At 44.6% G+C, this 27,134-nt stretch overlaps 1 protein-coding gene and 1 pseudogene across 2 annotated transcripts; both read left to right on the top strand.

Moving 5' to 3' along the window:
* The first annotated feature begins 894 nt into the window (after window positions 1-894).
* Window positions 895-3,425, top strand: LOC311629625 (platelet-activating factor acetylhydrolase IB subunit alpha2-like; annotated as a pseudogene). The gene has a single exon. The product of its transcript is annotated as a platelet-activating factor acetylhydrolase IB subunit alpha2-like (transcript).
* A 3,337-nt stretch (window positions 3,426-6,762) lies between these two features.
* LOC311629744 (cyclin-dependent kinase 4 inhibitor B-like) lies at window positions 6,763-12,791 on the top strand. Its single transcript, XM_084898133.1, has 3 exons — window positions 6,763-6,949; window positions 9,834-10,110; window positions 12,609-12,791. Exons 1-3 carry the CDS (start codon window positions 6,782-6,784, stop codon window positions 12,620-12,622), a joined length of 459 nt encoding a protein of 152 aa, XP_084754259.1. The 5' UTR covers window positions 6,763-6,781; the 3' UTR covers window positions 12,623-12,791.
* The last annotated feature ends 14,343 nt before the right edge of the window (window positions 12,792-27,134 follow it).

Below are 27,134 nucleotides of genomic sequence, written 5' to 3'. Positions count from 1 at the left end.
ACTTCACAGTCTAAAAGCAGTTAATTAGGTACATTAGGGCTGTCATTTGGTCCCAGCACAGAGCTATTTCTCCAACCCCTTTTATTTCCCCAATAAAATGTGGCTTATCATATAATATGTTTGCATACCATGCCTATCGTTCCTTGCCAACTTCGCCATTCTTTGTCAGAACCAGAATCTAATTTCAGAATACTACCTTCTCAAGTATCTTTCTGGTGATGTTTTGAATTGATAGTCATACCTAGAATTTCTGTTCTTTGATTTGTAGGCTTTCTGGAGTAGCGCCATTGCAAGGTTTTCTTTCATTTAAGTAAAATGTCCAGGTGCTCCAGTCGCACCATGATCTCCACGCTCAGCGGGATTCTACAGGCTGATGGAAAAGCTACCCTAAGTCCTGCTCACCAGTCCCTCTTTCATTATAACGGATGTTCTCAACCGCCATCACTCACTCTCACTTCCTAACCCTCCCTCCATCTTATCCTCACTGCAAGCAAGCCAGCCTCTTCGTTCATGGAGGAAGTGCTTCAACTTCCTCCCTGCCCGACCTCCTCCCCCTTCTCAAATCCAGCTTTGTCTCCTCTAAACCAGTGTTTTTCAACCTTTTTTGGGCAAAGGCACACTTGTTTCATGAAAAAAATCACGAGGCACACCACCATTAGAAAATGTTAAAAAATTTAACTCTGTGCCTATATTGACTATATATAAAGTAATTCTCTTGAATAGGAATCAAATAAACACAAAGAAAGTATTTTATAATTACTTTATTATGAAATATTAAGTAAACAAAATAGTGAAAAATTATAAAATTCTTGTCTTGTCTGCACCTACGGCACACCAGGCAACATCTCGCGGCACACTAGTGTGCTGCGGAACAGCGGTTGAAAAACGCTGCTCTAAACCATCCTCTCACTCTGACCTTCTCTCCCTTCTCAAGTCTAGCTTTGTCTCCTCTAAGCCATCACCACTCACTCTCACTTCCTAACCCACCATCTTACCCCCACTGCAAGCAAGTCAGCCTCTTTGTGCATGGACTTCAACTTCCTCCCTGCCGACCTTTCCCTTCTCAAATCTAGCTTTGTCTCCTCAACCAAAATTCATAACCGTTCCCTGTGACTTGAATTCAATTTCTTCCTGAAATTGTAGGGACCTCCGGTCCTCAGAAATACCCTATCTTGCCTGTGACCTGTGTTTCTTTTTCCCTCTTCTATCTGTTCTCTTCTTGACCTGGCATTTTCCCTTTAGGTATTGTGTGTGCTCAGGTCTCTTCCACCTTCCCTGTGCCTCCCTTCACCATACATCTCCTTGAACTATCATAGGTAAGCTCTGAAAGAGTTGTCTGCACAGTGTCTTGCCATCTAACTCATCCTTGGTTTTCCTTCTGGCAATCAGCAGTCCCTTTGAGGCTCCTTGGCAGGCTCCTTCCAGAAGCTTATTTTCCAGCTTCTCACCATACATCCATCCTACTGAATTCCTTTCAGCATCCCCAGACTCCCATAGCTTTGCTCATGCTCTCACCTGGAACATCTTCTTTTACATCCTTATACTCCTATACCTTTCTTCAAGAGTGGGGCCAGCTTTCAACATCCACGTACCTGTACCTAAGCCACCAGAATGAGTTTTCATTTTCTCCTGTCAATCTCTGTTTCCTTTGGCTCCTCTATGCATCACCATATATTTGACCCACGTTACCCTTAACTACCTTCTACCCCCTTTTCCCTATGATAATCACAATACTGTTGTCTGTGTCTATGAATTTTTCAAACCTAGACTTTTTAGTTAGTCGCTTTATAACTTGGAACAAAGTTACTTAATGTCTCCAGGCTTCAGTTTTATCATCTGTATTTCAGTATCATTGGGATAATAATAGTACTTGCCTCAAATGTCAATGTAGGGATTAAATGAAGCATTACATGCATAGAGGAGATCCTTACTCTCTAAACCTGGAGAATGTGTGGTTTTCACCAACACTCCTTGGTGATTCTGCACGATCTGTGGTCTGAGCTTTGAGTACTACAACTAAGTTTTCTTCTCAAATCACAATGTATCTTCAGAAAGCTGATTACTGGAATCATTTTTGTGCAAATCATCTGTAGAACTGCCTTCTCTGAACCATAGTTTGTGTCACATCTTCACCTTTGAAAGGCTTCCTGCACTTGTAAAGAAATTATCCAAGACATCCTTTGTCATCATAAACTCTCTCCCCAGCCACCACCCTCCGTGGGCATAATTTTAAAACTTCATGTTTTGCCTGAGCTAACAGCAGTCGATTGAAAGTATAGTCAGATGTTATGGGTGTTCCAGAGAAGTCAACAGGAGATTGAAACATAATAAACAGAGCTGGATTATCTAGTAGGCAATCCATTTTTTAAAAATGCGTATATATTTAAAGCATAAAAGTTATAACAACAGGAAAAATAGACTTTGTTGGATTTTCTTTTGCTTGTTATACTCTTACTTCTGTTTAATTTTTCATTAAACATGAGAGTGGAGGTGGAGGGTGTCCACCATCTTTCCAGTAACTAAGGTCTACTTGACCTTCCCTTTCATATAACATTGATAATTCTATTCAAAGCATTTTCTTCTCTGTGCTTCATGAGATTGCAAGAGAACCCTCAAAATGGATGTTAAGAGTTAAAAGGTATAGCACTGGGCCCCAGAGTGGGGCTCCCTGGACTGGGGGAGCATGACAGATGCGCCACTCCCAGACTGTGCCTGCACCGACCCTCTGCCCCAGTGTAGAATGAGCCAAGGAGACTCCAACCCAGCAGCCATTCCACACACAGCAGAAGATAATCAAGCAGGAGATGACAGATGGATGACTCAGCACCACAGATTTGCCCTGAAGTGTAGAGACAAAGAGCCTGATGTGCTGGTTGTGGAGGACTCCATGGCGCAGGGAGTGCAGCGAAATGACGCAGGGCGAAGGCTGCTTCCCCCACTCCCCGCACTGAATTTTGGAATCGGAATCGGAGGAAATACAGCAAGACGTGTTTCGTGGAGGCTAAAGAATGGAGAACTGGATAATGTTAAACCTGGTCTTTGTTGTCTGGGTAGGAACCATGAAAATATGGCAGAAGTAGCAGGTGGAACCGCACAACTTACCTTGTGTTTTAGTGAAAACACAAGGCAGCCACAGGCCAAAATCATTATATTGGGTTTGTTACTTCCAGGTGAGAAGCCCAACTCTTTGGGGCATAAATAAATAAATAAATAAATAAATAAGCCAAAGTTAACCAACTCCTCAAGGTTTCCCTGCCAAAGTCTGCCAATATGCAGCTCCTGGATACAGATGGGGCGGTGTGCACTCTGACAGTGTCATCGCCTGTCACCGCATGCTTGATTTTCCGCAAACCCCTTGGTGGATTGATCATGCCCTTGTCGTCGGAGGAAACAAACTACCATTGCCTGGCTCCCATCAGCGATAACTGCATCGCATCCCAGCCTCCTCAGAGCAGTGATGTCAGTGGCGCTACAGAATCCTTCTCTTTTTAAGGCAGTCTGCATTGTAGACGTTCCTGCATGTTCATTTCCAGTGTTTGGAAGGGAGGAGGGATTTAAACCCGTGCCGTACATAGGTTTGACACAGGAGGAACATTAGTCAAGGGAGATTGTCCTTTAAGTTCATTTGAGCCCAGAAGGGCTTACTAGACAAACCAGCTCTTTTAGTTGCATGTGTGACACCTTCATTGTATTATCGCTCTTGCCTGGAACAACATCCAGCCTTGGCACCGAACAAAATGAAGATGCTTTTCTTGGCCTTTGTTTCTGTGGATGATGCCATATGTAATCAGAATCACACCTACTTGCCTTTAAATCATCTGTTGGGGTTTGTTTGGGTTTTTTTTACCCACGTTTTAAGGATCATCATTTTGCCTTTTGTTTCCATTTTCCTTTACTCATATATATTCTCAATGTTTTAACATATGGCATCAGATTGGGCATACTTGTCATTCAAATGTAGGAGGTGCCATAGTTACAGGTGAATTTGTTTCACTCTCTTAATCTTTCGCAGGTTTAGCAGTGAAAAATGGGCTTCGCCCCAATTGAGGGACTCTGTGGAGGGTATTATTTTTATGCTGCTGCATATCATGTGTGTAATAGACCCATGCCATGCCATCTTTATTCCTTTTTGAGGTAAGGGGGTCCTTGTTGATATTACAAGGGTTTTTGGGGGGGTTTTTGGTTTTTTTTTAACCTAGGAGCTCAGTTACTGGAAGTGTAAGTCCCCAGATAATTACTCTTACAATATTTCTGATGTGTGACTCATTCTTGTGTGGTATTGTCAGCTAACAAGCCTGTGTGGTGCCATGAATATTCAGAGTTCTGGTTTATTTTTCCCTTAGACCCTGTTTGGGGGAGGAGCATGAGAGCTATTCCATTCCATAAGTATGTGTGTGTGTGTGGGGGGGGGGTTAACTTGACATTATTTCAAGTTTTATAGTATCTGAAGGTGTATATTTTACTTTTTATCATCTTAGTTTTAAAATTATATGAGTCCAGAAAAAGTTGGCCTTTTCTCATGGGGAAACAAATGAAACTATTCTTCACAATAGACATTCTACTTGATCACAATGTTTTAGTGAAAAAGAACTAGGTTTGCTTAACTTTCAGGATTACTCCTCAGCGTATCTTCATCTGAGGATATCTTTCAAGAGAGGTCTTTATAATCTTAATGCCTTGTTTGCAATCCAAGAACTGCCATTTTAAAAATAATGGGACCATAGATGGTTCATCGTTCAAAATTCTTGTGAAACGTGTACAAACTGGATCTACAAGCGGATCTTTTAAACTGGGCCCGGTTGATAATGAAGAAGCCCATCCAGATGTGCCCTACGGTGCTTTTGCTCCAGCTCAGTAACTTAAGCACATGCTGCACGTTCTGTTGCCAGGCAAATCAGCAGTGTGTTTGTGTGTTGGAGGAGTTTTGTGCTAAGAGCCAGTTGTGAACTGAGAGGGATAGAACTTGGGCTGATGTGTTTCGTTCTTGTCAAGCCTCTTTCTAGAAATTTTATTGGGTGGTTGTTGTGTTTTTTGTTTTTTGTCTTTTAAAAATGCATACGTTTCTGAATGTATCGCATCTTCATTAACCAAAAGAATACACATGGTGCTTACTAAATTTGTTTACTATTTTAAATTTTCCTTTTTTATTTTTAGTAGCCCAGGTTCTTGAAATTTTCAAGGCAGATTTTTTTTTTTTTCTTAGCTGGGGTAAGGTTCTCGAGAGAATAACTAATCACACCACAATTATGTGAAATTGTGTGAAAAGACAGTTTTCTAGCCAGGTCTTCTGTTTGTATGGTCAGACACGCCTGTAAGGTTACTCCAGCAGCAGAGGATTAAATATTCCTAATTGAGCTGGCCTTCAGCTCCTGTGCTTATGTATACAACCCTGAGATATTACTGCATTTCTATCCACCCGAGCTATTGGAGCTATAGTGTTTGAACCACTAGCCTTTTAAATAAAAGTCTGCCCCATTGCTGGTGTGTGTGTGTGTGTGTGTGTGTGTGTGTGTGTAAAAGGGAGGGGGAGGAGGAAGAGGAGGGGAGGAGAAGAGGTATTAGCTTAGTACGTGTTCTATAGGTACATTAATTCATTTAAAACTCACAACAGCTGAAACCGGTTTGGCTCAGCGGTAGAGCTTCGGTCTGCGGACTGAAAGGTCCCAGGTTTGATTCCAGTCAAGGACATGTACATTGGTTGCTGGTCGATGTTTCTCTCTCATCGACGTTTCTAGCTTTCTCTCTCATCGATGTTTCTAGCTCTCTATCTCTCTCCCTTCCTCTCTATGAAAAATCAATAAAATATATTTAAAAAAATAAAAAATAAAACTCACAAGAGCACTGTCAAGCAGAGACCACTCTTAACCCTCATGTTCTGCTGAGAAGACTGTCAGGAGAAGTGGAGGCGGGTGGAAGGGAGCCAGACAAGCACAACGTGTGAACTTGCTCTCTGAGTCACTGTGCAGCTCTTCCCTGAGAGCCCCGAGGACATTTTCTAGCCCTGAGGAATTTATTTACAATGGAGTGGATCAGCCCAATCACTTCCTCCCCACTTTCCCATCCGCCGGCTAGACAGAAATCTCCAGCATCCCCGTTAAATAGAACTCATCAGGCCAAGCACAAATGCGGGGACACCACTCCCCCCCACCCCCCACCCCCACACACACCCGTTTTACACGTGTTTTCTTGGGGAAGGGGGACAGGCTGGCATGCAACAGGCGGGCTAAAAAATGAACGTTTCCGGCGAAGATCGGCGGCACCATCTGCACAACCCGAGGCGACCCTCTTAGGACATCCCCTCCCCCATCCCCTCCACCCGTGGGCTTCTCGAGATCAAACGACAGTGGACAAACACCCCGGTTCGCCTCGGGCAGGGGGACCCCTGTGAGCACTCTATACAAACTGGGTTGTCCAACCACCGGAGGGAGGAAGCTCGCTCCGACCACGTGCGCCCTTGCGGTCTGGTCCCGGAGCGCGCGGGTGCGGGGCGGGGGAGAGGGGCTCCGGGCGGGGCAGGTGGCAGCAGCCCGGGCTCCCTCCCCTCCCCCCGGGCTTCGTGGGGCGCCGGGTGCGGACCGCCTAGGCTGGGGGTCGGGGCACGCTGCCCGCGTAGGGTGACTCAGGGGGGCAGGTTTAGGGGGGGCTCCAGGCGCGCAGCGCTGAATGGAAAGATGGGCAGTACTCGCCCGGGGCCCGCCTCCCCCCGCGGCACGCAGAGGGAGGAGCGGCGGTTCCCGGAGGCTGGGCGGCGCTGGGGGCCGTGAAGGGGAGCGAACAGGGGATGGCGAAGGGGAACGAGGGGCGAGCGCCGGGGAGCCGCATGGAGGTCTCCGCTGCCGACAGGCTGGCCACTGCTGCGGCCCGGGGTCGCGCCGATGAGGTCCAGGCGCTGCTCCAGGCGGGAGTCTCGCCCAATGCCCGCAACAGCCAAGGTCGGACCCCGATCCAGGTGGGTGAGCGAGTCTGCGGCGGGCAGAGGGGTGGTGAACGGCTTCGGGGGGACGAGGTTAGCACGGGGGTCGCAGCCAGGTATAGCCTTTCGATCGCCGGTAAAGGGGAGACATCCCCAGTGTTCCCGCTGGAGCTGGGGTTTCCTCCGGGCGATGCCCCCGTGCCCGGCCTGCCCCCCTCCCCCAATGCACACACACCCTCCTCTCAGGAAGCCGGGGGAAGAAAGAGGAAGCAGAAGGGGTGCAGGATCTGGAGGGAGAAACTATGTATGTTAATATAGACCAGGCTTTATTCTTTTTAAAGATATATATATTCTTTATCAAATAACAAAACTTTCGAATGTTGGTGTGTAAAACGTACAGATTTAGAGAAATGTACGATTCGCTGGGATCCCTGGGCCCTAAACTCACAGGCCTCGGAAAGGAGCTGATTGATGATCATTTTCCACTCTCGCAGGGATTTTAGAGGAAAGCTGCCACTACGTATGTTGCCATAAGTATCGATTTGAGATTTTCGGGTGTAACTACTAGTGTACAAAGACTTAATGTACAAGTACATGTTTGCTTTGCAATAGGTGCTTATAAGAATTTAGAAAATGCCGACATATAGAAAGAACATGAGTGTAAATGCCTCTAAAATATCATTTTAGTCACCATGTTGGTGGTATCTCCTGTTATGGTTGCCATTGTTAACTTACTTGCTGTAAATGAACATATTTGAAGTAGAGTTTTCAATGCCTCGGTGTTGAGAAGTGTCCTTTCTCCTCTCCCCGCTCCAGTTTTTTGTTGCTGGTCTGTGTGGGGGTGGGGAGGGGTCAGGTTTTTCTTGTTGGCCTTCATTAACTTTCTAAATCTCAGGCAAAAAAAAACAACAACAAAAAAACCCCACACAAAACAAACAATCAAACAAACAAACAAAAAACAACGGATTTTTCCCGGCAGTCACCATCCTACCATCCTGGTTTTAATTCCCAATGATTTCTGATTCTGAAAAGAAAATGTTTATGAAACAAACACATATTGCAAAAACTCTAGTCTAACAAGACAGAAGAAAGTAGCTTTACTTGGAACTTCACAAGCAATCTTCCTTTCCTGAAACTACTCATAGGATACATTTTATACTTAAAATAAAGACATAAAAATAAAATGAAAGGGCCTAAAACTTGGGGTTTTCTGGGACTTGACATGTGGAGAGAATTTTAATCTAACGAGGTTGGGAATTGTAAAAGCATGTGTCCTTTCAAAGTAATGCTTGCCTGATTCATAATTTAATATCTCTAAAATATCGCCAGCAGTTTGGAAACTTAGAGTTTGGCCTTGGAGCTCTGCAGTATGTTAGAAGAGACCTATTATTCAAAAAGAAGGAAAGTTGGATAATTAGTTTTAACTTTTTAAATGGGGAGGATGAGAACATAGAGAAAAGGGAGTATGATTTTGTTTTAAAACCCTAATGAAAAGTGTGTATAACATAGAAATACTTAGTTGATAGAAAAAAATTGTAACTACTAAATTAAATTTAATGTTTTCACAAATGTAGTTAAGCACCCTACAAATTATTTCTGTATTAGATTCCCCCCCTACTTCATGGGATTGCTATTATGATTTAAATATTTAAATGTTAGGCTACTGTCCAGCCTTTTAATATAAAAATTAATATTTTATTACAATTACACAAGTGATTTGTGTTAAATACAGGCTGTCACTAAAATAGGTGATTCTTTTTGCCATATAAGGTAATATATAAAAGTTCAGCCTTTCAATATTTAATATTTATATATTAATATAATATATTAAAGTTCCTTGTGCCATATAAGGTAATATATTCACGGCTTTAGAATCTTAGAAAGTGGACATCTTTGGAGGATGTTATTTAGCTTACCACGGGACAAAGTTTAGGACTCTTTAGACAAGCCTTCCCATTTTATACTTCAAGAATTTGAAGTTTGCCATGGCCAAGTGGCTCAGTTTGTGGGGGAGTCAATGGGGACACTAAAAGGCTTCTGGTTCGATTCCTGGTCAGGGCATATATCTAGGCTGCGGTTTGGCTTGGCTTGATTGCAGTATGCCTACAGGAAGCAACAGGTCCACGCTCTGCCTACAGGAAGCAACAGGTCCACATCCTCCCTCTCAGGTAGCTAACGGTTACTGAAAAATTTTGCAAGAACTAAGGTTTTCCGTGTGTGTGTGTGTGTGTGTGTGTGTGTGTGTTAATTTTCACCTTTTAACAAAGGCTTTCTATATAGCAGTGAACCATACCAATTCTCTGGGTCTTACATAATTTTATATCAAAATTGGGGGAGGGGTACAGGAGATTAGGCAGGTTTGCCCATCACCCTTTTGCTGTTGTGTTTGTGCCTTCACTTGTGCTCTGCGTGTGGCTGGAATTCTGCAGAAGGCTGGAGAATACAATGGGAATTCAATGTGTGTACAGAAAAAAATGGAATGAGGAGAAAAACTGGCTAAGAGAGTTGGTAACTGAAGGCAAGTAAAGAGCAACTAGACACCCGTGGCTTGTAGGGTTGTCTATGCCAGGTAGCGGCTTCCCAAGAAGTTTCTTTAAATTAACGGATCCTGACGAAATCGGTTTGGCTCAGTGGATAGAGCGTTGGCCTGCAGACTGAGGGGTCCCAGGTTCCATTCCGGTCAAGGGCATGTACCTTAGTTGCGGGCACATCCCCAGTGGGGAGTGTGCAGGGGGCAACTGATTGATGATTATCTCTCATGGATGTTTCTTACTCTCTATCCCTCTCTCTTCCTCTCTGTAAAAAAAAAAATCAATAAAATATATATTTTTTAAAAATAAAAATAAATAAATTAACGGATCCTGCCTCCTCCGCCTCCGCCTGCCCTCGCCCTGACCACTCTGCTCTGTCCCGCCTGCAGGTCATGATGATGGGCAGCACCCGCGTGGCCGAGCTGCTGCTGGCCCACGGCGCGGACCCCAACTGCCGGGACCCCGCCACCCGCACGCGGCCCGTGCACGACGCGGCCCGGGAGGGCTTCCTGGACACGCTGGCGGCGCTGCACCGAGCCGGGGCGCGGCTGGCCGTGCGCGACGCCTGGGGCCGCCTGCCCGTGGACCTGGCTGAGGAGTATGGGCACCGGGACATCGTCCGCTACCTGAATGCGGCCGCAGCAGCAGCCGGCCCAGGTCGTGCAGGTGAGATGGCCGAGTTTAGACAGTGAACTCGGGGAGCCCAGCGCCCCCCTTTATCAGAGAGAACCGGAGCCGCCGGTCTCAGCTCACTCGAAGCGGCGGACAGGATAACCCGGGTATCCCGATCACACCGCCCTGCAGGACTGTGGGTAGGAAACAGCCTCAGGTGGACTTCAGCAGGTCAAAATCCATTCCCTACACCCCGCCCCCCACGCTCCAAAAACTCAGCCTCTCCGCAGCTCAAGGCCGGCGCCTGGAGCTCCGCCAGGAGGCTGGAGCCCAGGGGGAGGGGGACGCGCATCCATTGGGCCGCCCTCTTTCCCCAGGGAGGGTGCCCTCTCGCTCCTCCCAGGGACGCTGGCATGGGAGGCGCAGCTCAGGGCTCGGAGCCCGGTGCAGGAGCCAGACCTGGGAGCCCCGGGAGAGAATGAAATGGTTTCCTTGGGCGCCAGGCAAATGAAAACCGAGGAAACCTTTATAACCAAACCTAACGTGTGCAAGTCAAGCTCGAAGGCCGTTCCTTCCTTCCCCAGTCGCGGGACCAACCTTGGGACTTCCAAAACCAGTTGCGACCCGCATCGCCTGGCAGAGATCTGTCATTCCCGGCTCCGTTGCAAAATGAGACGCAACCTGCCCCTCCGCTCTAAGCGACGGGGCTTTTCAGAGCTTCCCCCGGGGGCTCTGGAAGCATCTGGGATGGAGACCTCGCCAACCCTCGCAGCCTAAGCCGCAGCCGCAGCGGGGTTTGATAAGCACTCCGCACTCGCACTCCGGGGGGAAAAAGAACCTTTCTGAAGCTTTTCACTCTCTTAAGCTTTCCGTCGTCGTCGTCGGGACGGGGGAGAGCGGGAGAGATCCATCGCTCAGAGAGATGGGTGTGTGTGTGTGTGTGTGTGTGTGTGTGTGTGCGCGCGCACGCGCGCGTGTGGTTCTTTCCTGTTATTCTACCGCCACAAGCCTTTCCCCAGCGCCCACGCCCCACCTCCACCTCTGCTCGCCTAAAGTGCCAACCCCAACTTTTCCCTCCGGGAACCATTTTATTAAAATACATATATGAAGCAATGTTCGAAATTAGCACGGATATTTAAAGTAAACACCGGCTTTGAGAATACCGACATCAATCCAGTGGGCTCAGAACTGGGGCACCAGGCCCCCTGGGCCTCAGGGGAGCCTGAGACAGAGAAGAGAGTCTTATTCTGGGTGCAGCGCCTCCCTGGGGTTCCAGGGGGAGGAAGATCTCCTTTCACCTGCCCACCCTCTCGCTCCTCCGATTGAAGTTTAAGTCCCAGACTCTGCAGAGGACCTGGGCCCAATGGCAGGGGCAGGAATCCGGAGCAGTGGAAGAGAATTCAATGATTCCGTTGGGCCCCTAGACAAATGAAAATGGAGCGGCCCTTTTATAACCAAACCCAAGCTTTGCAAGCCAAGCAGACACGCCCTTCCTTCCCTCCCTCCCTCCCAGCCTTCCTTCCTCGCTTAACTGAGATCCTATCATGTGATCAGACCCCTTTTAGGTAGGGCACAGAACTGAAGGAGCCCTGCCCTCATAGAGCTTACCATCTAGGAAACGGACTTTTAACACTGTAACAATGTATTTTAAGGGATGAGTTTGTAAAACCAGCGTGATGGATGAGAATGAAGTCTGATCAGGAGGGGGAGACTATCTTAGAGTGCTCTGGGAACCCGACTGATGATGGGGGAAATAGCCTCTATAGACAGAGGAACTCTCAAGTGCAAAGAATGCGGGTATAATGAATGGCGGGTCAAGAGGAGGGAAAGGCAGAGGGTACCCAACTAGATCAGAGAGGAGGGCAGAGGCCAGATAATTGTAGCATCTTGTAGGTCGAAGAAGGGATGATTGGTCGGAATGTGGATTTGTTCTAGAAACTGTAGGAAGCCATTAGGTGGTTTTGGAGGGGGCCCTGGAGGCAGACTATAGGACTGGAACCCAAGGCTCCCAGACTGCAGAGCAGACCTACACCGGGTCCTCTATGTGAGTTCGTTGGGTCTCTCTGCCAGCCAGCATCAGGTGCCAGAGATGTTTGGGGACTTGCCAAGGGCGAGGCAGCGCCTTTATATTCTGCTCCTGACGTCCCGTGTGGCAGGCCCTGGGCGCCTGCTCCAATGCCCAACTTTCCTCTCGAAGCCCCCACAGCCGGTGCTCCGGAGGGAGCGGGGCCCAGAGAGGCAGAGAGGCCAGCGGGGCGGGGAGCGGGAGCCCAGAGAGGCCAGCGGGTGGGGCGGCAGACACGCTCCGCCATCTGGGACGTTGGGAGGGGGAGGGGTGGTGGCTGCTGGCAAGGTCCCTTCTCCATGGACAGACCCTGTGCCCAGAGCTGGTTGATACTGAGAGGAGGTCTACACGCAGACGGAGCTATCCTTGTCCATACGTGTCTGAATTCCTGGTGCGGGCTTGCAAGAAAACGGAGGAATGGGTCGCATCCTTTTGATTTCTGATGTCTGATGTCTTTTTTTTTCTTTTTTCTTTCTGCCATCTGCAGTCCCTGCGGCTTAAAGAACCACCGAAAGCCAGAGGCATCGCCGAGACCCAGACCACTGCCCCGTCCCCTACCGACCCTTCCTGCTTTGTGAGCTACAATTTAGCCCATGGCGGTTTTTAACATTGTAAACCGCTTCCTCGCCAGCATATCTCTTCCTTTCCCCTCAATCCCCTTTGTAATACATTGATAATAAAAGGGTTTTAAAAACCCAACGCAGGTTCCTGCCTTTTTCATTGGGTTGGAGTTAGCCTGGCGGATGCCTCGCGCCTGCTGCCTGGTTTGTGAACCAGGAACACGAAGCTTGAATGGGGTGCATTGACTTTCCGGTTTCAAACTGCCAGCAAGTGTCAGAGCCAAGGCTCAATTTTTTAAAAAGTTTCTTCCATTCGTTCATTTATTCGGTCAACAATCACGGAGCACCTATGCTGGCACCATGCGAGAGGTCTAGTGGGGGAAGACAGACATCAAATATTAGATGCAAACACATGACTAGAAATTTAAATGCACTTTCATGGAATCAAAGACAGCATTGTTTCTGAGACTCACCGTCATTTCATGTATTTTTTTTAAAAGAAACTTGTTTAAAATATATATTTTTTACAGAGGAAAGGAGTGGGAGAGAGAGTTAGAAATATTGATCAGCTGCCTCCTGCACACCCCCCACTGGGGATGTGCCCACAACCAAGGTGCGTGCCCTGGACCAGAGTCCAACCTGGGACCTTTCAGTCCGTAGGCCGTCGCTCTATCCACCGAGCCAAATCGGTTAGGGCCATCTCATGAATTTCTTAAAAATAAAAGTGCAGTGTAAGAGCACATTCTGCAGATTGTAATTCACGTGCAGATCTCAGGTGATACAATGCCAAAAGTCACCTCTTAAGATAGATGGAAGGAAGACCTCACTTCCCCTTACTCGCCTCAGTATTGGAGCCTCCCTCCCCCCCACCAAGTTGGGGTATTTTGCCCAGGAACCCACAGCCAGCAGGCTTCTGTGTTTGGGGCTTCTCAGCCCCAGCAGGGATGCTGCAGGGACTGATCCAACTTCAACTGGGCAGGAGGCCACGCCCCTTCCTCCCAGGTCTGAGGTGTGCCTCCAGTTACTGTTTATTGAGGTGCAATTCACAGAACATAAATTAATTGTTTTAAAGTGTACAATTCGGTGGCAGTTAGAACACTCAGTGTTGTACAACCATCACCATTTATCTAGCTCCGGAACATTCGTCACCGCCAAAGGAGACCCCATACTAATATGCACTCATTAAATCCCTAATGTGTCTTTGGATTTATTATTCTGTACATGATTCCACTTACAAGAAAGGTCCAGAATTCCTATAATTCTAATTACATGCAATGTCCAGAATATATGTCTGTCTTTATGTCAGCTCCACAGTTTTGACTACTGTATCCTTGTAGTATGTTTTGAAATTGGGAAATGTGAATATCCCAACTTTGTTTTTCTTTTTCAAAATTATTTTGATCTCTCTCAAATTTGTCCCTTGCAATTCCATATAAATTTCTGCCAAAAAGAAAAGAAGCCATTGAGCTTTCCATAGGGATTGCATTGGATATGTAGATCACTCTGGGTACTACTGCCATCTTGAAAATATCATGAACACAGAATGTCATTTCATTCATTTAGGTGTACATTAATTCCAGTAATATGTTGTAGTTTTCAGTATATAAGTATTGCCTCTACTTGGTTGAATTAATTCCTAAATATTTAATTCTTTTTGAAGCTATTGAAAATTTAATTGAGGCACTGGCCATGTAGCTTAGTATTGTCCTCATACCCAAAGTGCACATATGAGAATTAAACAATGAATGCATGGTTAAGTGGAACAACAAATTCCCTCCTTCTCTCTCTCTCTCTCTCTCTCTCTCTCTCTCTCTCTCTTTCTCTCTCTCTCTCATCAATAAATAAAATTGAATTGTGTTCTTAAATTTCTTTTTTTTGGATTGTCCTTTGCTAATGTGTAGAAATACAACTGATTTTTGTGTTTCTCCTTTATCCTGCAACTTCGCTGAATTTTTTTTTTTTTTTAAATCATCACCCAAGGATATTTTTTCCATTGACTTTTTAAAGAAAGTGGAAAGGAGAGAGGGAAGGGGGGCGAGAAACATGGATATGACAGAGACAAATGGATGGGTTGCCTCCAGCACCTCCCCCCCCCCCACACACACACATACATACACACATAACTGGGGTGGGGGTCAAGCCTGCAACCAAGGCACATGCCTCTGACCCTTTAGTCCACCTGCTGACACGAACTGCTGAGCTGCACTGACCAGGGTCACTCAGTTTGTTTCTTAGCCCTACTAGAGTTGTGTCCGTGTGTATAGGAATTTTCTACAAATAAAATCATATCATCTGCAAGGGAGATGAATAGTTTTACTTGTTCCTTTCCAATTTGGATTCCTCTTATTTCATTTTTCTGTTCTGTTTAGACTTTTCAGGACAATGTTGCTTTTAGAATTTTGGATAAAAGACATTCTTATCTTGTTCTTGATCTCAGTGAGAGATTTTTCAACCTTTCATCACTGACTATGATGTTACAATGTTCAGAAATGCCCTTATACAGAGTGAGGAAGTTCTCTTCTGTTCCTAGTTTGTTTAATATTTTTATCATAAAAGAGTGTTGGCAAAATTATTTTTTACATCAATTGACATGACTATTTTTTCTTCATTTTATTAATATGGTGCATGGCATTGATTGATTTTCATACATTGACACCCCCCCCTGGCACTCCTGAAATAAATCTTCCTTGGACGTGGTGTGTAATCCTTTATCATTCAGCTGGACTGAATTTGCAGATATTTTGTGGAGGATTTTTTTTGCATCGATATTCATGGAGGATTTGGATTTATAGTATTCTTTTTTTTTTTTGTCATATCTTTGTCTGGTTTTAGCTCCAGGGTAATGTTGGACCCATGGAACAATTTTGAAGTGTTCATTCCTCTTCCATTTCTTAGAGAAGTTTGAAAAGAACTGGTGTTAACTGTTCTTTAAACTTCTGATACACTTCACTAGGGAAGCTATCTGGCTTTCGGCTTTTCTTTGTCAAGGGGTGTTTGTAGGATGCAATTTATTTGCTTATTTATAAGTCTTCAGATTATCTTTCCCAACTTTGAGTCAGTTCTGATAGTTTATGTTTCTAGATATTTGTCTGTTTCACCTACTTGTTCATGGTTTTCTCTTATAGCCTTTTTTTTTTAAAGTATTTTATTGATTTTTTTACAGAGAAGAAGGGAAAGAGATAGAGAGCTAGAAACATGGACCAGCTGCCTCCTGCACAACCTCCACAGGGAATGTGCCCGCAACCAAGGTACATGCCCTTGACCAGGATCAAACCTGGGACCCTTCAGTACGCAGGCTGACGCTCTATCCACTAAGCCAAATCGGTTTCAGCAACCCTTCTTATTTTCTTAAGGTATAATAGCTAGTAACATCCCCATTATGTTGTGTTTAAGTCATCATTTTATTAACTGAATGTTCGCTAGGTTGCTATAAGCCTTTGACTACTTTCTGGAGTCCCACGATGCCAATTCTAACACTTATCTTAGTGTTTCTGTGCAGGGAGGGGTCCTGCTCTGCCATTTTCACTGTTTTGTTTTAGAGCAGATTAATAGGAGCACACACACGTGCGCGCGCGCGCGCGCACATATACACACACACACACACACACACACACACACACACACACACACACACACACACACACACACACACACACACACACGCCCTTTCGGTTAATTCCAAGGGGGCAGCCTCCCTGCTCCCCCTCGCCCGTAGGCTCCCCCGCTGGAGGCGGCGGCCAGAGCCAGGGCAAGTGCGACTAACAGCCGCAGCCTCCTGCCCCTCCTCCCCCCCCCCCCCCCCCGCACCCTTCCCCTCCCACCCCGTCCCCCCCTCCCACGCCCTCCCCCAGGCGGCCGCCGGGCCTCCTCAGCTCGCCCGGTGCGCCGGCCAGCAGCGCCGAGCCCTCCTCGCGGCGGACCCAGAAGTCCTCGGAGCTCCTGGGCCAGGGTTTCCAAAGTGCTGGCTGAAAACCGCGACCGATTAAAAGTAAAAGAGGAAAAAAGGGGGGAGGAAGGACAGAAAGAAAACAAAGGGAGGAGTTATAGGTAAGTTTAAGGCTATAAAAGGGGGAGGGGAGAGGGAAGGGAGGCGCGGGGCTTTCCCATGCTAACGGACCAACCTGACCTGGAGGCTATCAAAGGATCTGCTGGTCTGATGATGCTTTGAAAAAGAAAAAGGAAATTTCAGCTTTAGGGGGTCCACTGGGAGCCCGAGGGCCAGCAGAGCAGGCCTGGGCCCAGCCACCTCCAGGTACAGAAACGGGCTGTGGGTCCTGGGTCCTCGCAACACCCCGGGGGGCGGCAGCTCCTCCCAGCCTCATACATCTGGTTTAAGCAATAATCAGTAATAAGCATGAGGAAGAGTGTGTTGCTTGGCCTCTCTCCTAGCGTCTAGGGGTGGTGAGAATCCTTGGTATTCCTTGGCTCGTAGAGGCATCACTGCAATCTCCGCTCTGTCTTCATATGGCTTTCTCATCTGGATCTCCGTTGTCAAATCCCCCTCGCCTTTCTCGGGTACCTGCATTGGTTATTAGACTTTTAGAACCCATTCGAAATCCAGAATAATCCCACGCTGAGATGCTGAATTTAATTGCACCTGCCAAGATTCTATTTTAAAATAAGTTTACATTCTTAGATGCTGGAGGTTCAGACGTGGACACATCTTTTTGGGAGGCAGTGTTCAACTGAATACACTGCCTAATTCATTGCTTTCCCTCCCCTAGACCCCAGAGAAGTAAAAAGTACACCAGGGATAGATTTTTTTTTTCCAAAGATGAGCCCCAAAGCCAAAAACTCTTGCAAGATCAGTCTACAACAGTGTTTCCCAAACTTCTCTCATGATGAGAATCACCTGGTGGAGTTGTTAAAACACAGATTCCTGAATCCCAACTAAGAAGTGCTAAACGAGAATTTTTGGGAACATATAGGTAAAATTGTATACTTAACTAGTGCTCTAAGACAGATTTTATATACAGAGCACTAAGTTAGGTATGCAATTTTACCTATATGTTCTCAAAAATTCTAGTTTAGCACTTCTTAGTTGGGATTCAGGAATCTGTGTTTTAACAACTCCACCAGGTTGGCTCAGTGGTAGAGCATCGGTCTGCGGACTGAGGGGTCCCAGGTTTGATTCCAGTCAAGGGCATGTACCTTGGTTGCGAGCACATCCCCGGTGGGGGGTGTGCAAGAGGCAGCTGATCGATGTTTCTCTCTCATCAACATTTCTATCGATGGCTCTCTATCTCTCTCCCTTCCTCTCTGTAAAATATCAATAAAATATATTAAAAAAAAAAAGAATACCTTTCAGCATTTCATATAATACTAGTGCTCTAAGACAGATTTTATATACAGAGCACTAAGTTATTTCCTTCTATCCTTACCAAGGATAGAAGGATCTATGGGGTGTGCAAGAGGCAGCTGGTCGATGTTTCTCTCTCATCAACATTTCTATCGATGGCTCTCTCTCTCTCTCCCTTCCTCTCTGTAAAATATCAATAAAATATATTTTTTTAAAAAAAGAATACCTTTCAGCATTTCATATAATAACTAGTGCTCTAAGACAGATTTTATATACAGAGCACTAAGTTAGGTATGCAATTTTACCTATATGTTCTCAAAAATTCTAGTTTAGCACTTCTTAGTTGGGATTCAGGAATCTGTGTTTTAACAACTCCACCAGGTGATTCTCATCAGGAGAGAAGTTTGGGAAACACTGGTCTACAAGATCCAGAATCTCTGGTGAATAAAATTAGAATGCTGGCTGGGTATGAATTTTTAGAGTAAGGCAAAGAGAATAAGAGTTTGACTTTTGTGGCCATCAGGAAAAAAAAAAAATCTGGACAAGATTTCTCTCCACAAACTGGGGTGAGGACACTAATAGGAATGATCTGTGTATAGGTCCAGGTGGGATTAAGGAAGCTAAATTGGCCTGCAGGATTAACCCAGACAGAGGGAGGAGAAGAATAGAATAGAGTGGGCTACTTTCCTCATGTAGAGTGCAGGCTCTCTTCTTTAAGGACCCTTTTATGGTGCATGTAGACACAGTCACAGAACACAATCGTGGCTCCATGTCACTAAAGAAAATTTAGCATCGCCTCTTATTTTTCCAATCACCTTCATAAACAATATCTCAACGAATTGTTGCAACCCCCACCCCCACCCACCCACCCACCCCCAAATCAGGCATTGCTCTTCACCTTTAAAATCAAGAAAGAGAGAATCTGAGGGATCGCACCATTTGCTGAAGGCATGAGCATCCTCCAGGCCTTCAGTAGTGATACAGAGATTGGCTGCACAAGCTTCCTCAACTAACTGCTATCACTCTAGTCATGTTACAGACCTGGGAGCTGAGGCTTTGGAGGGTGCTAACACTGGCTCAACCACACACATCTAGTGAATGGTGGAGACGGTATTTGATGCTAGTTCTGTCCGGGAACTTATAGACTGTGACCATTAAGCCTGACTTTGCTCTAGACTGGGCAGTCTAGGCCCTTCGACCTCTCTCAAAAAGGCAACAGAAATTAAAGTCACCCTGATTCTCATGCCTGTCTTCATCCATCAGTATACTAGTAAGTAATTACTCTGATCAATTCCCCTTCCACCCCTCCATTCCCATAATGCTTTATACTTATTTGTGCTTAACCCAAACCTCTCCCACTGCTCATACTTTCCACTGTGTTCCCTGATATTTTTACTACATACGGTAGTTAACCAATGCCCTATAGCCTTGGTTTCTTCTTAAGGAAGTTTATACCTTCTTGGTATAAATGCAATCCTATTATAGAGCCAAGATTTGAATTTGCTACCCTCCTTACTTCTCATTGTCTCTTCCTTAACTGTTAGGGATTGTGAGAAACAAAAGAGGCAATGTTCTTTGAATAAATAACACTGTCTGGCACATGGAAAGTGTTTAATGAATATTAGCTATTTTTATATTTTATCACATAGTATTCTTGTGCTTATCATAGATCCTTCTATCCTTGGTAAGGATGGAGGTAGGACTGATTAGTTATTTATAATATAAAAGTTATTTATGTTGCTGATGTTGAGGAACAATGGAAATGTCCAATGAATATAATCTACAATAGAATTATATTCATGCCAAAGTGTGGTAATCTATTATAGTTTTGCTATTCAGTATGGAACTTGGGAATTCTCAGATTTAATCATTATAAAAGGGCTATCTGTAAGACTCTTGTAGTGAAAGAAATGTTTTGTATTTTGACTGTATTGATGTTAATATCTTGCCTCTGATATTTTTCTATAATTTTGTAAGATGTTATCATTGGAGTAAATTGGATAATGAGTACCCAGGATCTGTCTGTATTGTTTCCTACATGTGAATCTTTTAAGTTTCTCAAAATATAAAGCTTAATGAAAAGATAATAAAACAGCCAAAACCGGTTTGGCTTAGTGATAGAGCATCGGTCTGCGGACTGAGGGGTCCCAGGTTTGATTCCAGTCAAGGGCATGTACCTGGTTGCGAGCACATCCCCGGTGGGGGGTGTGCAAGAGGCAGCTGATCGATGTTTCTCTCTCATCGACATTTCTATCGATGGCTCTCTATCTCTCTCCCTTCCTCTCTGTAAAATATCAATAAAATATATTAAAAAAAAAAAAAAAAGAATACCTTTCAGCATTTCATATAATACTGGTTTGGTGGTGATGAATTCCTTTAGCTTTTTCTTATCTGTGAAGCTCTTTATCTGACCTTCAATTCTGAATGATAACTTTGCTGGGTAGAGTAATCTTGGTTGCAGGTTCTTGCTATTCATCACTTTAAATATTTCTTGTCACTCCCATCTGGCCTACGTACTTTCTGTTGAGAAATATTCTGACAATATGGGTGCTCCTTTGTAAGTAATTAACTGTTTTTCTCTTGCTGCTTTTAATATTCTCTCTTTGACTTTTGCTCTTGGCATTTTAATTATAATGTGTCTTGGTGTGGTCCTCTTTGGATCCTTTTGTTTGGGGTTCTGTGTGCTTCCTGGACTTGTAAGTCTATTTCTTTCACCAGGTGGGGGAACTTTTCAATTATTATTTCTTCAAATAGGTTTTCAGTATCTTGTTCTCTCTCTTCTTCTGGAACCCCCATAATTCTGATGTTGGTGTGCTTGAAGTTGTCCCAAAGGCTTCTTACACTATCTTCAACTTTTTGGATTCTTTTTGCTTTTTGCTTTTCCAGTTGATTGTTTTTGCTTCTTTGTATTTCAAATCTTTGACTTGATTTTTGCATTCCTCTATTCTGCTGTTGGGTCTCTGTATAATATTTTTTTATTTCAGTCAGGGTATGTTTAATTTCTAGTTGGTCCTTTTTCATGACCTTGAGGGTCTGGCTAAATTTATTAGCCCTTTCTAGAAAATTCTTGAAAAACCTTATAACTGTGGTTTTGAATTCTATATCCAGTTGTTTGTTTTCCTCCATTTATTTCATTTGTGATCTGTTACTTTGTCTCCACATTTTTGCTGTTTCCTTGATTTGGTCCGGTAGCTTGTGTGCTAGGTTTCCTATATGGGCCAGTGGGTCGGCCTCCCCAGTTACTGAGGTGGACACTCTTGGTGCACCCCTTTGTGGTCTATGTGTACACCCTTGTTGTAGTTAAGTCTTGATTGTTGTTGGTATCACTGGGAGTCCAGGCCAATGGGCTATGTGTATCAGCTGTGTCTAAACCGGGAGACCTGTGCTGGAGACAGCCTTATAGGACCAGACTTGCAAAATTGCAAAAGCCTCTGCTCAGCTTGGATGGGGTGGAGTCTCAGAGCTGAGCAGACAGTCTTGGCTTCCTGACAGCCCTGCTCTTGTGCATGCATCTTCAGACCTCTGCCTTCCATGGCTCCTCTGAACTTTTGCCTGGAACTGGGGTTCAGTGCAGTCAGGAGCTTCTGACTCGCTTCTGCTAGGGAGAGCTAGAGGCAACCTCAGCAGTCAGTCTTCTCTGTGCACACATGCCTCCATACCCCTGCCCGCCCTAACTTCCCTGAGTCTCTGAGTCTCCGTGTGACTTTCTCTCTACCTGACAGTCTAGACTCTCCCTGTATGAGTCTGGCTCCATGGGGTTTCACCTGGAACTGGGGTTCAGTGCAATTGGAACTGGGGTTCAGTGCAATCAGGAGCTTCCTTCTCCCTCCTGCCAGAGAAAGCCAGCCAGGCACTCAGCTGCCCTTCCTCTCTGCACGCGTGTCTCCGTACCTTAGTCCTTTGCAGCTCCTCTGATTCTCCATGAGCTTTACTCTTTCTTCTAGTTGTAGAATTTTCACTCAGCCAGCTTTCCTGTGGTTGTGGATGATGTCCATTATGTCTTTTAGTTGTAGTTTTGAAATTGTTGTGCGAGGCAGCAGTTTAGGTGTTTACCTATACCGCCATCTTGGTTTCTCCCTGATGAAACTCTGAGAGGCTTCCAGAACAAATGTTAAGTATTAATATGCACAGAAATCCTCATTTGGAGTATCACAACACAAAAACTGTCCAGTTTCAGCACTTTCCTTAGTAAATTTGACCTTTGGCCATCTTTCCACACCTGTTATGTAGGCAGTATTTGTGCACAGAGTGAACACTACCATTTTAGGACTTCAGAATTACTTTTGTAATTAAAAAAAAATGATGTATGAGAAAGAATAACCCTGAAATCCAATCACACCATTTGAAATGCATTGATAACTCTGTTTTATTATATACAAACTAGAGGCCAGTGCACAAAATTCATGCACAGATAGGGTCTTTAGGCCTGACCAGTGATCAGGGCTGATCAGATTCCCCATCTCCTCCTTCCCTCACTCACTCAGAAACCCTGCCATCACCGCCACTGATCGCCCGCCATGTTCCATGCCACCCTGTGTGATTAGCAAATGTCATAGTGAGTGATGAAACTGCCAGTCTCCTGGTCAAACTTCCAAGGGGACACTTTGCATATTAGCCTTTTATATAGAGAGAGACCCGGTGCATGAAAATTCATGCACTGGAGGGGGGGGAGGGGTCTCTCAGCCCAGCCTGCCCCCTCTTACAGTCCAGGAGCCCTTAGGAGTGAGAGGTGCTCTGGTGATTAGAGGAAGGCAACACCCCTGCTGCTGCCACTGCTGGCAGTGCAAGCCTCAGCTGGCCCTGATTACCTGAGCCTCAGGTGGCCCTGGGCAGCAGGGTACCGCCATCTGAGGCTTGCCTGCGCCTTGGGCGTTGGCTGGACAGCCACCATCTGAGGCTTGCCTATGCCTCGGACCAGCCCTGGGAGGCTGGGGGTCTGAGGTCACTGGTTGCCACCATCTTGTGGCTATGGGTGCTGCCATCTTTGTGATGACATGATGGTCAATTTGCATATCCCCTCTTAATTAGATAGGATTATTAAGCCTTAAGATATTATGTGGCAATCTTTAGAGATCATTGCATTAGAGTTTAATGTAAATTAAACACTGTTGACCACCATTGTGTCTAAATGGCTAAAATATAGATTAGCTGATCCCAACATCTGGCATTATATTTAGTTATCATATGCTATTTCCTTAATAAGCATTTTCAACTCCCCACTTGACCTTTCACCCAACCACATTCTTTCATAGAATTACATAGCCTGAATTACTGGAAAATACCTGTCATTTAACATTAGTTTCAATTGCTGGGTTCAGCCTTCAGTTGCAGGCTATTCATAGGTTTACTGAATTACTGCCAAGTATTATGACAGTAAGAGAGATGACTTAACTTCTTTTTTTCTTGTCAAAAGGAATTCATTTTTAAAACCATAGGGAAGATCCTTAATTCAACACCAACAAGCAAACAAACAAACACATAAACAAACAAACACAGAGCCTAGCGCCCATTGCTATATAGGGGCCTCTCACACAAACTGCACTTGAGGAAGAAGCCTGCACTAGCTGCCGCCCTCCCTTACTGAACTGCCTGCCTACACTGTTTCTACATCTGAGTCAGCCCTTATAAAGAAGTTATTTACAATATAAAAGTTATTTATGCCGAAACCGGTTTGGCTCAGTGGATAGAGCGTCACCTGTGGACTGAAGGGTCCTGGGTTCAATTCCGGTCAAGGGCATGTACCTTGGTTGTGGGCATATCCCCAGTAGGGGTTGTGCAGGAGTTAGCTGATCAATGTTTCTAACTCTATCCCTCTTCCTTCCTCTGTAAAAAAATCAATAAAATGTATATTTTTAAAAAGTTATTTATATTGCTGATGTTGAGGAATAATGGAAATGTCCAATGGGGTTGTATTTCAGCCAATAGGACTGAGGCTTTCCTTGTCCAAACAAAGTTGTGCAAATATATCCCCATCAGCATCTTTTTTAAAAAAATATATATTTTATTGATTTTTTACAGAGAGGAAGGGAGAGAGATAGAGAGCTAGAAACGTCGATGAAAGAGAAACATCGACCAGCCACCTCCTGCACATCCCTCACCGGGGATGTGCCTGCAGCCAACGTACATGGCCTTGACTGGAATCGAACCCGGGACCTTTCAGTTCGCAGACTGAGGCTCTACCACTGAGCCAAACCGGTTTCGGCCCCATCAGTATCTTTACCAACAAGTCAGAGAGGCTCCATCCCGACCAATCAGGACAGTGCCTTTTTGGACCAATCAAACTGTGAGGATTTGAAGTCCTCATTTGCAGAACAGAACAGCACAGTGCAGACAGAACAGACTGTCATGGAGCAGAATGAGAGAGAGAGAGAGAGAGAGAGAGAGAGAGAGAGAGAGAGAGAGAGAGAGAGTGGGAGGGAGGGAGAAGAGAAAGATTATATTTTTCATTTCTATAATTTGTTTCCTAAAGTACAGTTTAAAACATTTTTTTAAATATTGATCATATTTTTATCTCCTTTGTAATTTTTGACAATGTGAGCTGATGTCTCTATTACCTCAAGTTCTTAGGAATTTAATCTGGCTATTTCTTCATCTACTGACATCTATTCATGGAAGATTGTACCTTTTGAGTTTTGTATTTTGGAAAATGAGTTCATTTTAAGTGCAGCTTTATTCATAGAAATCCTGAGTAGACTGGGTTTTTGATGAATCCCTCTAGTAGAGTCTAGAGCATTTTGCTTCTGTTTGTTTCTTTTAGGCCTAACAAGAATATTGCCAACCTACAATTAGTCAATTTATTGGCTTGAAGGTACTTACAACATGTAACTAAAATAAACATCAAACCAACTTGAAAGCAGACTTTCTGACAAGATGTTTTTCCCCACTCAAAGTCACTCATGGCAACAAGTGGTAAAATCTTATGCATTGCCATCTGTCTTTGCAATGTTTTCTAGCATCTCCTAGCCACTAGTTTATAGCTCTTAGAGATCTGATTCTATGTGGGGATTTCAATTCTGACTTCTTGCTTTCATAGTCTTAAGGTCTTGTCTCCATCAGAGTGGCTATTATGACCTCAATATTGATTCCTTACACTCAAGTCTCCCCTTCCCATTCTCTTACTGCTTTGTTTTTCAGTTCCTTTGTTTTGTAGCCCTTGGAAATTCTTTCACTTTATTGAACTGAACAGAATGTCTTTATTGAACTGAGCAGCATTCCTAACTTTTTGTGGTAAAATATTTTTCACATTTTCTAGTCTTACATATTCTTGGAAAAGGCAATGTGTGTGTGTGTGTGTGTGTGTGTGTGTGTGTGTGTGTGTGTGTGTGTTTGTGTTATAATAGGAATATTAATGGAAACTTGGAGGGGGGACACAAATCTACTAGTAAACCAATAGCTTTTTTTTTAAAGGTATGTTGGCTTTAATTTATTGCCTTCTATTCATTAATGAATTATAAGTAGATCAATATTCCCTGATATTAGCTCTAAGCCACATGTGTCAAACACAAGGCCCGCGGGCCAAATCCAGCCCGCCAGGCCTTGCAATGTGGCCCGCACCGCGCTGTCATCACTGCACTCCGCTGTCAGTTTATGACATTGTCAGTTTATGACTGTTCAGTAAACCATTCGGCCCACAATTTAGGCTGGATTTTAGATTTTGGCCCCTTCTCTGATTGAGTTCGACACCCCTACAATTTAACATTTTCTTCCAAATAAAGGGACAATCGCTGAACATCATTCATCCTAATGATATTCTAAATGTGTTGAAACAGTTGTATGCTGAAAATTTGGTGTTAAAAATCAATTCTTCTCTCTGGGCAAGATGGTCCGGGGGTGTAACAGTGGGGTGACTGAGCCAGCTGCATTTTTCTCACTAGAATCCTGCCACCTTGGATGTTGCCAAATTGATGCCACTTTCACATGAAGTAATCAGCAGACAAACCACAATTAATAGAGGTACAATTAGTCAGGTGGCTCATGGGAAATCCACAGTTGTAAAAAGATATTTCTGGAGTTCACACCATCAGGTTCAAAAACTAACAAGAAAGAAATATTACAATCAAGCTTGGATATGCTAATACTAAGATTTAGAAACTTGATGACTCAAGTTGTCCTGAGCCAGAATGCTGTAGATCCTGAGGAAGTAGTATGCCTGATGAGTTTCCTGCACACATTCCAGGGACCAAAGGAAACTTCAAATTAGTCAGACTTGTCTCCTTTGATGTCTGTCCTGGCCACAGTATATATTTTTAATTTTTTAATTTCTTTGTTGATTAAGGTATTATATGTGTCCTTATCCCCTTGCCCTGCACCCCCCACTCATGCCCCCACCCCCCTGTTGTCTGTGTCCATTGGTTAGGCTTATATACATGCATATAAGTCCTTTAGTTGATCTCTCCCTCTTACCCCCACCCTCTTCTATCTTACCCCTGAGGTATGATGGTCTGATCGATGCTTCTCTATCTCTGGATCTGTTTTTGTTCATCGGTTTATGTTATTCATTATATTCCATAAATGAGTGAGATCATGTGGTATTTATCTTTTTCTGACAGACATTTCACTTAGCACAATGCTCTCCAGTTCCATCCATGCTGTTGCAAATGGTAAGAATTCATTCTTTTTCCCCCGCAGCATAGTATTCCATTGTGTAGATGTACCACCACTTTCTGATCCACTCATCTGTTGATGGCACTTAGGCTGTTTCCAAATCTTAGCTATGGTGAATTGTGCCGCTAAGAACATAGGGGTGTATATATCCTTTCTGGTTGGTGTTTTTAGTTTCTTAGGATATCCTAGAAGTGGGATCACTGGGTCAAATGGGAGTTCTATTTTTAGTTTTTTGAGGAAACTCCATACTGTTCTCCACAGTGGCTGCACCAATCTGCATTCCCACCAGCAGTGCACAAGGGTTCCTTTCTCTCTTCATCCTCACCAGCACTTGTCGTTTGTTGCTGTGTTGATGATAGCCATTCTGACAGGTGTGAGATGGTACTGCATTGTCGTTTTGATTTGCATCTCTTGGATAATTAGTGACTTTGAGCATGTTTTCATATGTCTCTTGGATCTTCTTCTTGCAGAAAGCCAATTCCAGCATGTCAGCGGGGCTGAATCATCTGGAAATGGTTGAGGGCATTTCCCCAAACCTAAAAAGGACACA

Source organism: Pipistrellus hanaki, assembly GCF_964339955.1.
Source record: "Pipistrellus hanaki genome assembly, chromosome: 11".
In the NCBI taxonomy this organism is placed as follows: Eukaryota; Metazoa; Chordata; class Mammalia; order Chiroptera; family Vespertilionidae; genus Pipistrellus; species Pipistrellus hanaki.
This window is presented reverse-complemented; position numbering and strand designations above follow the sequence as displayed.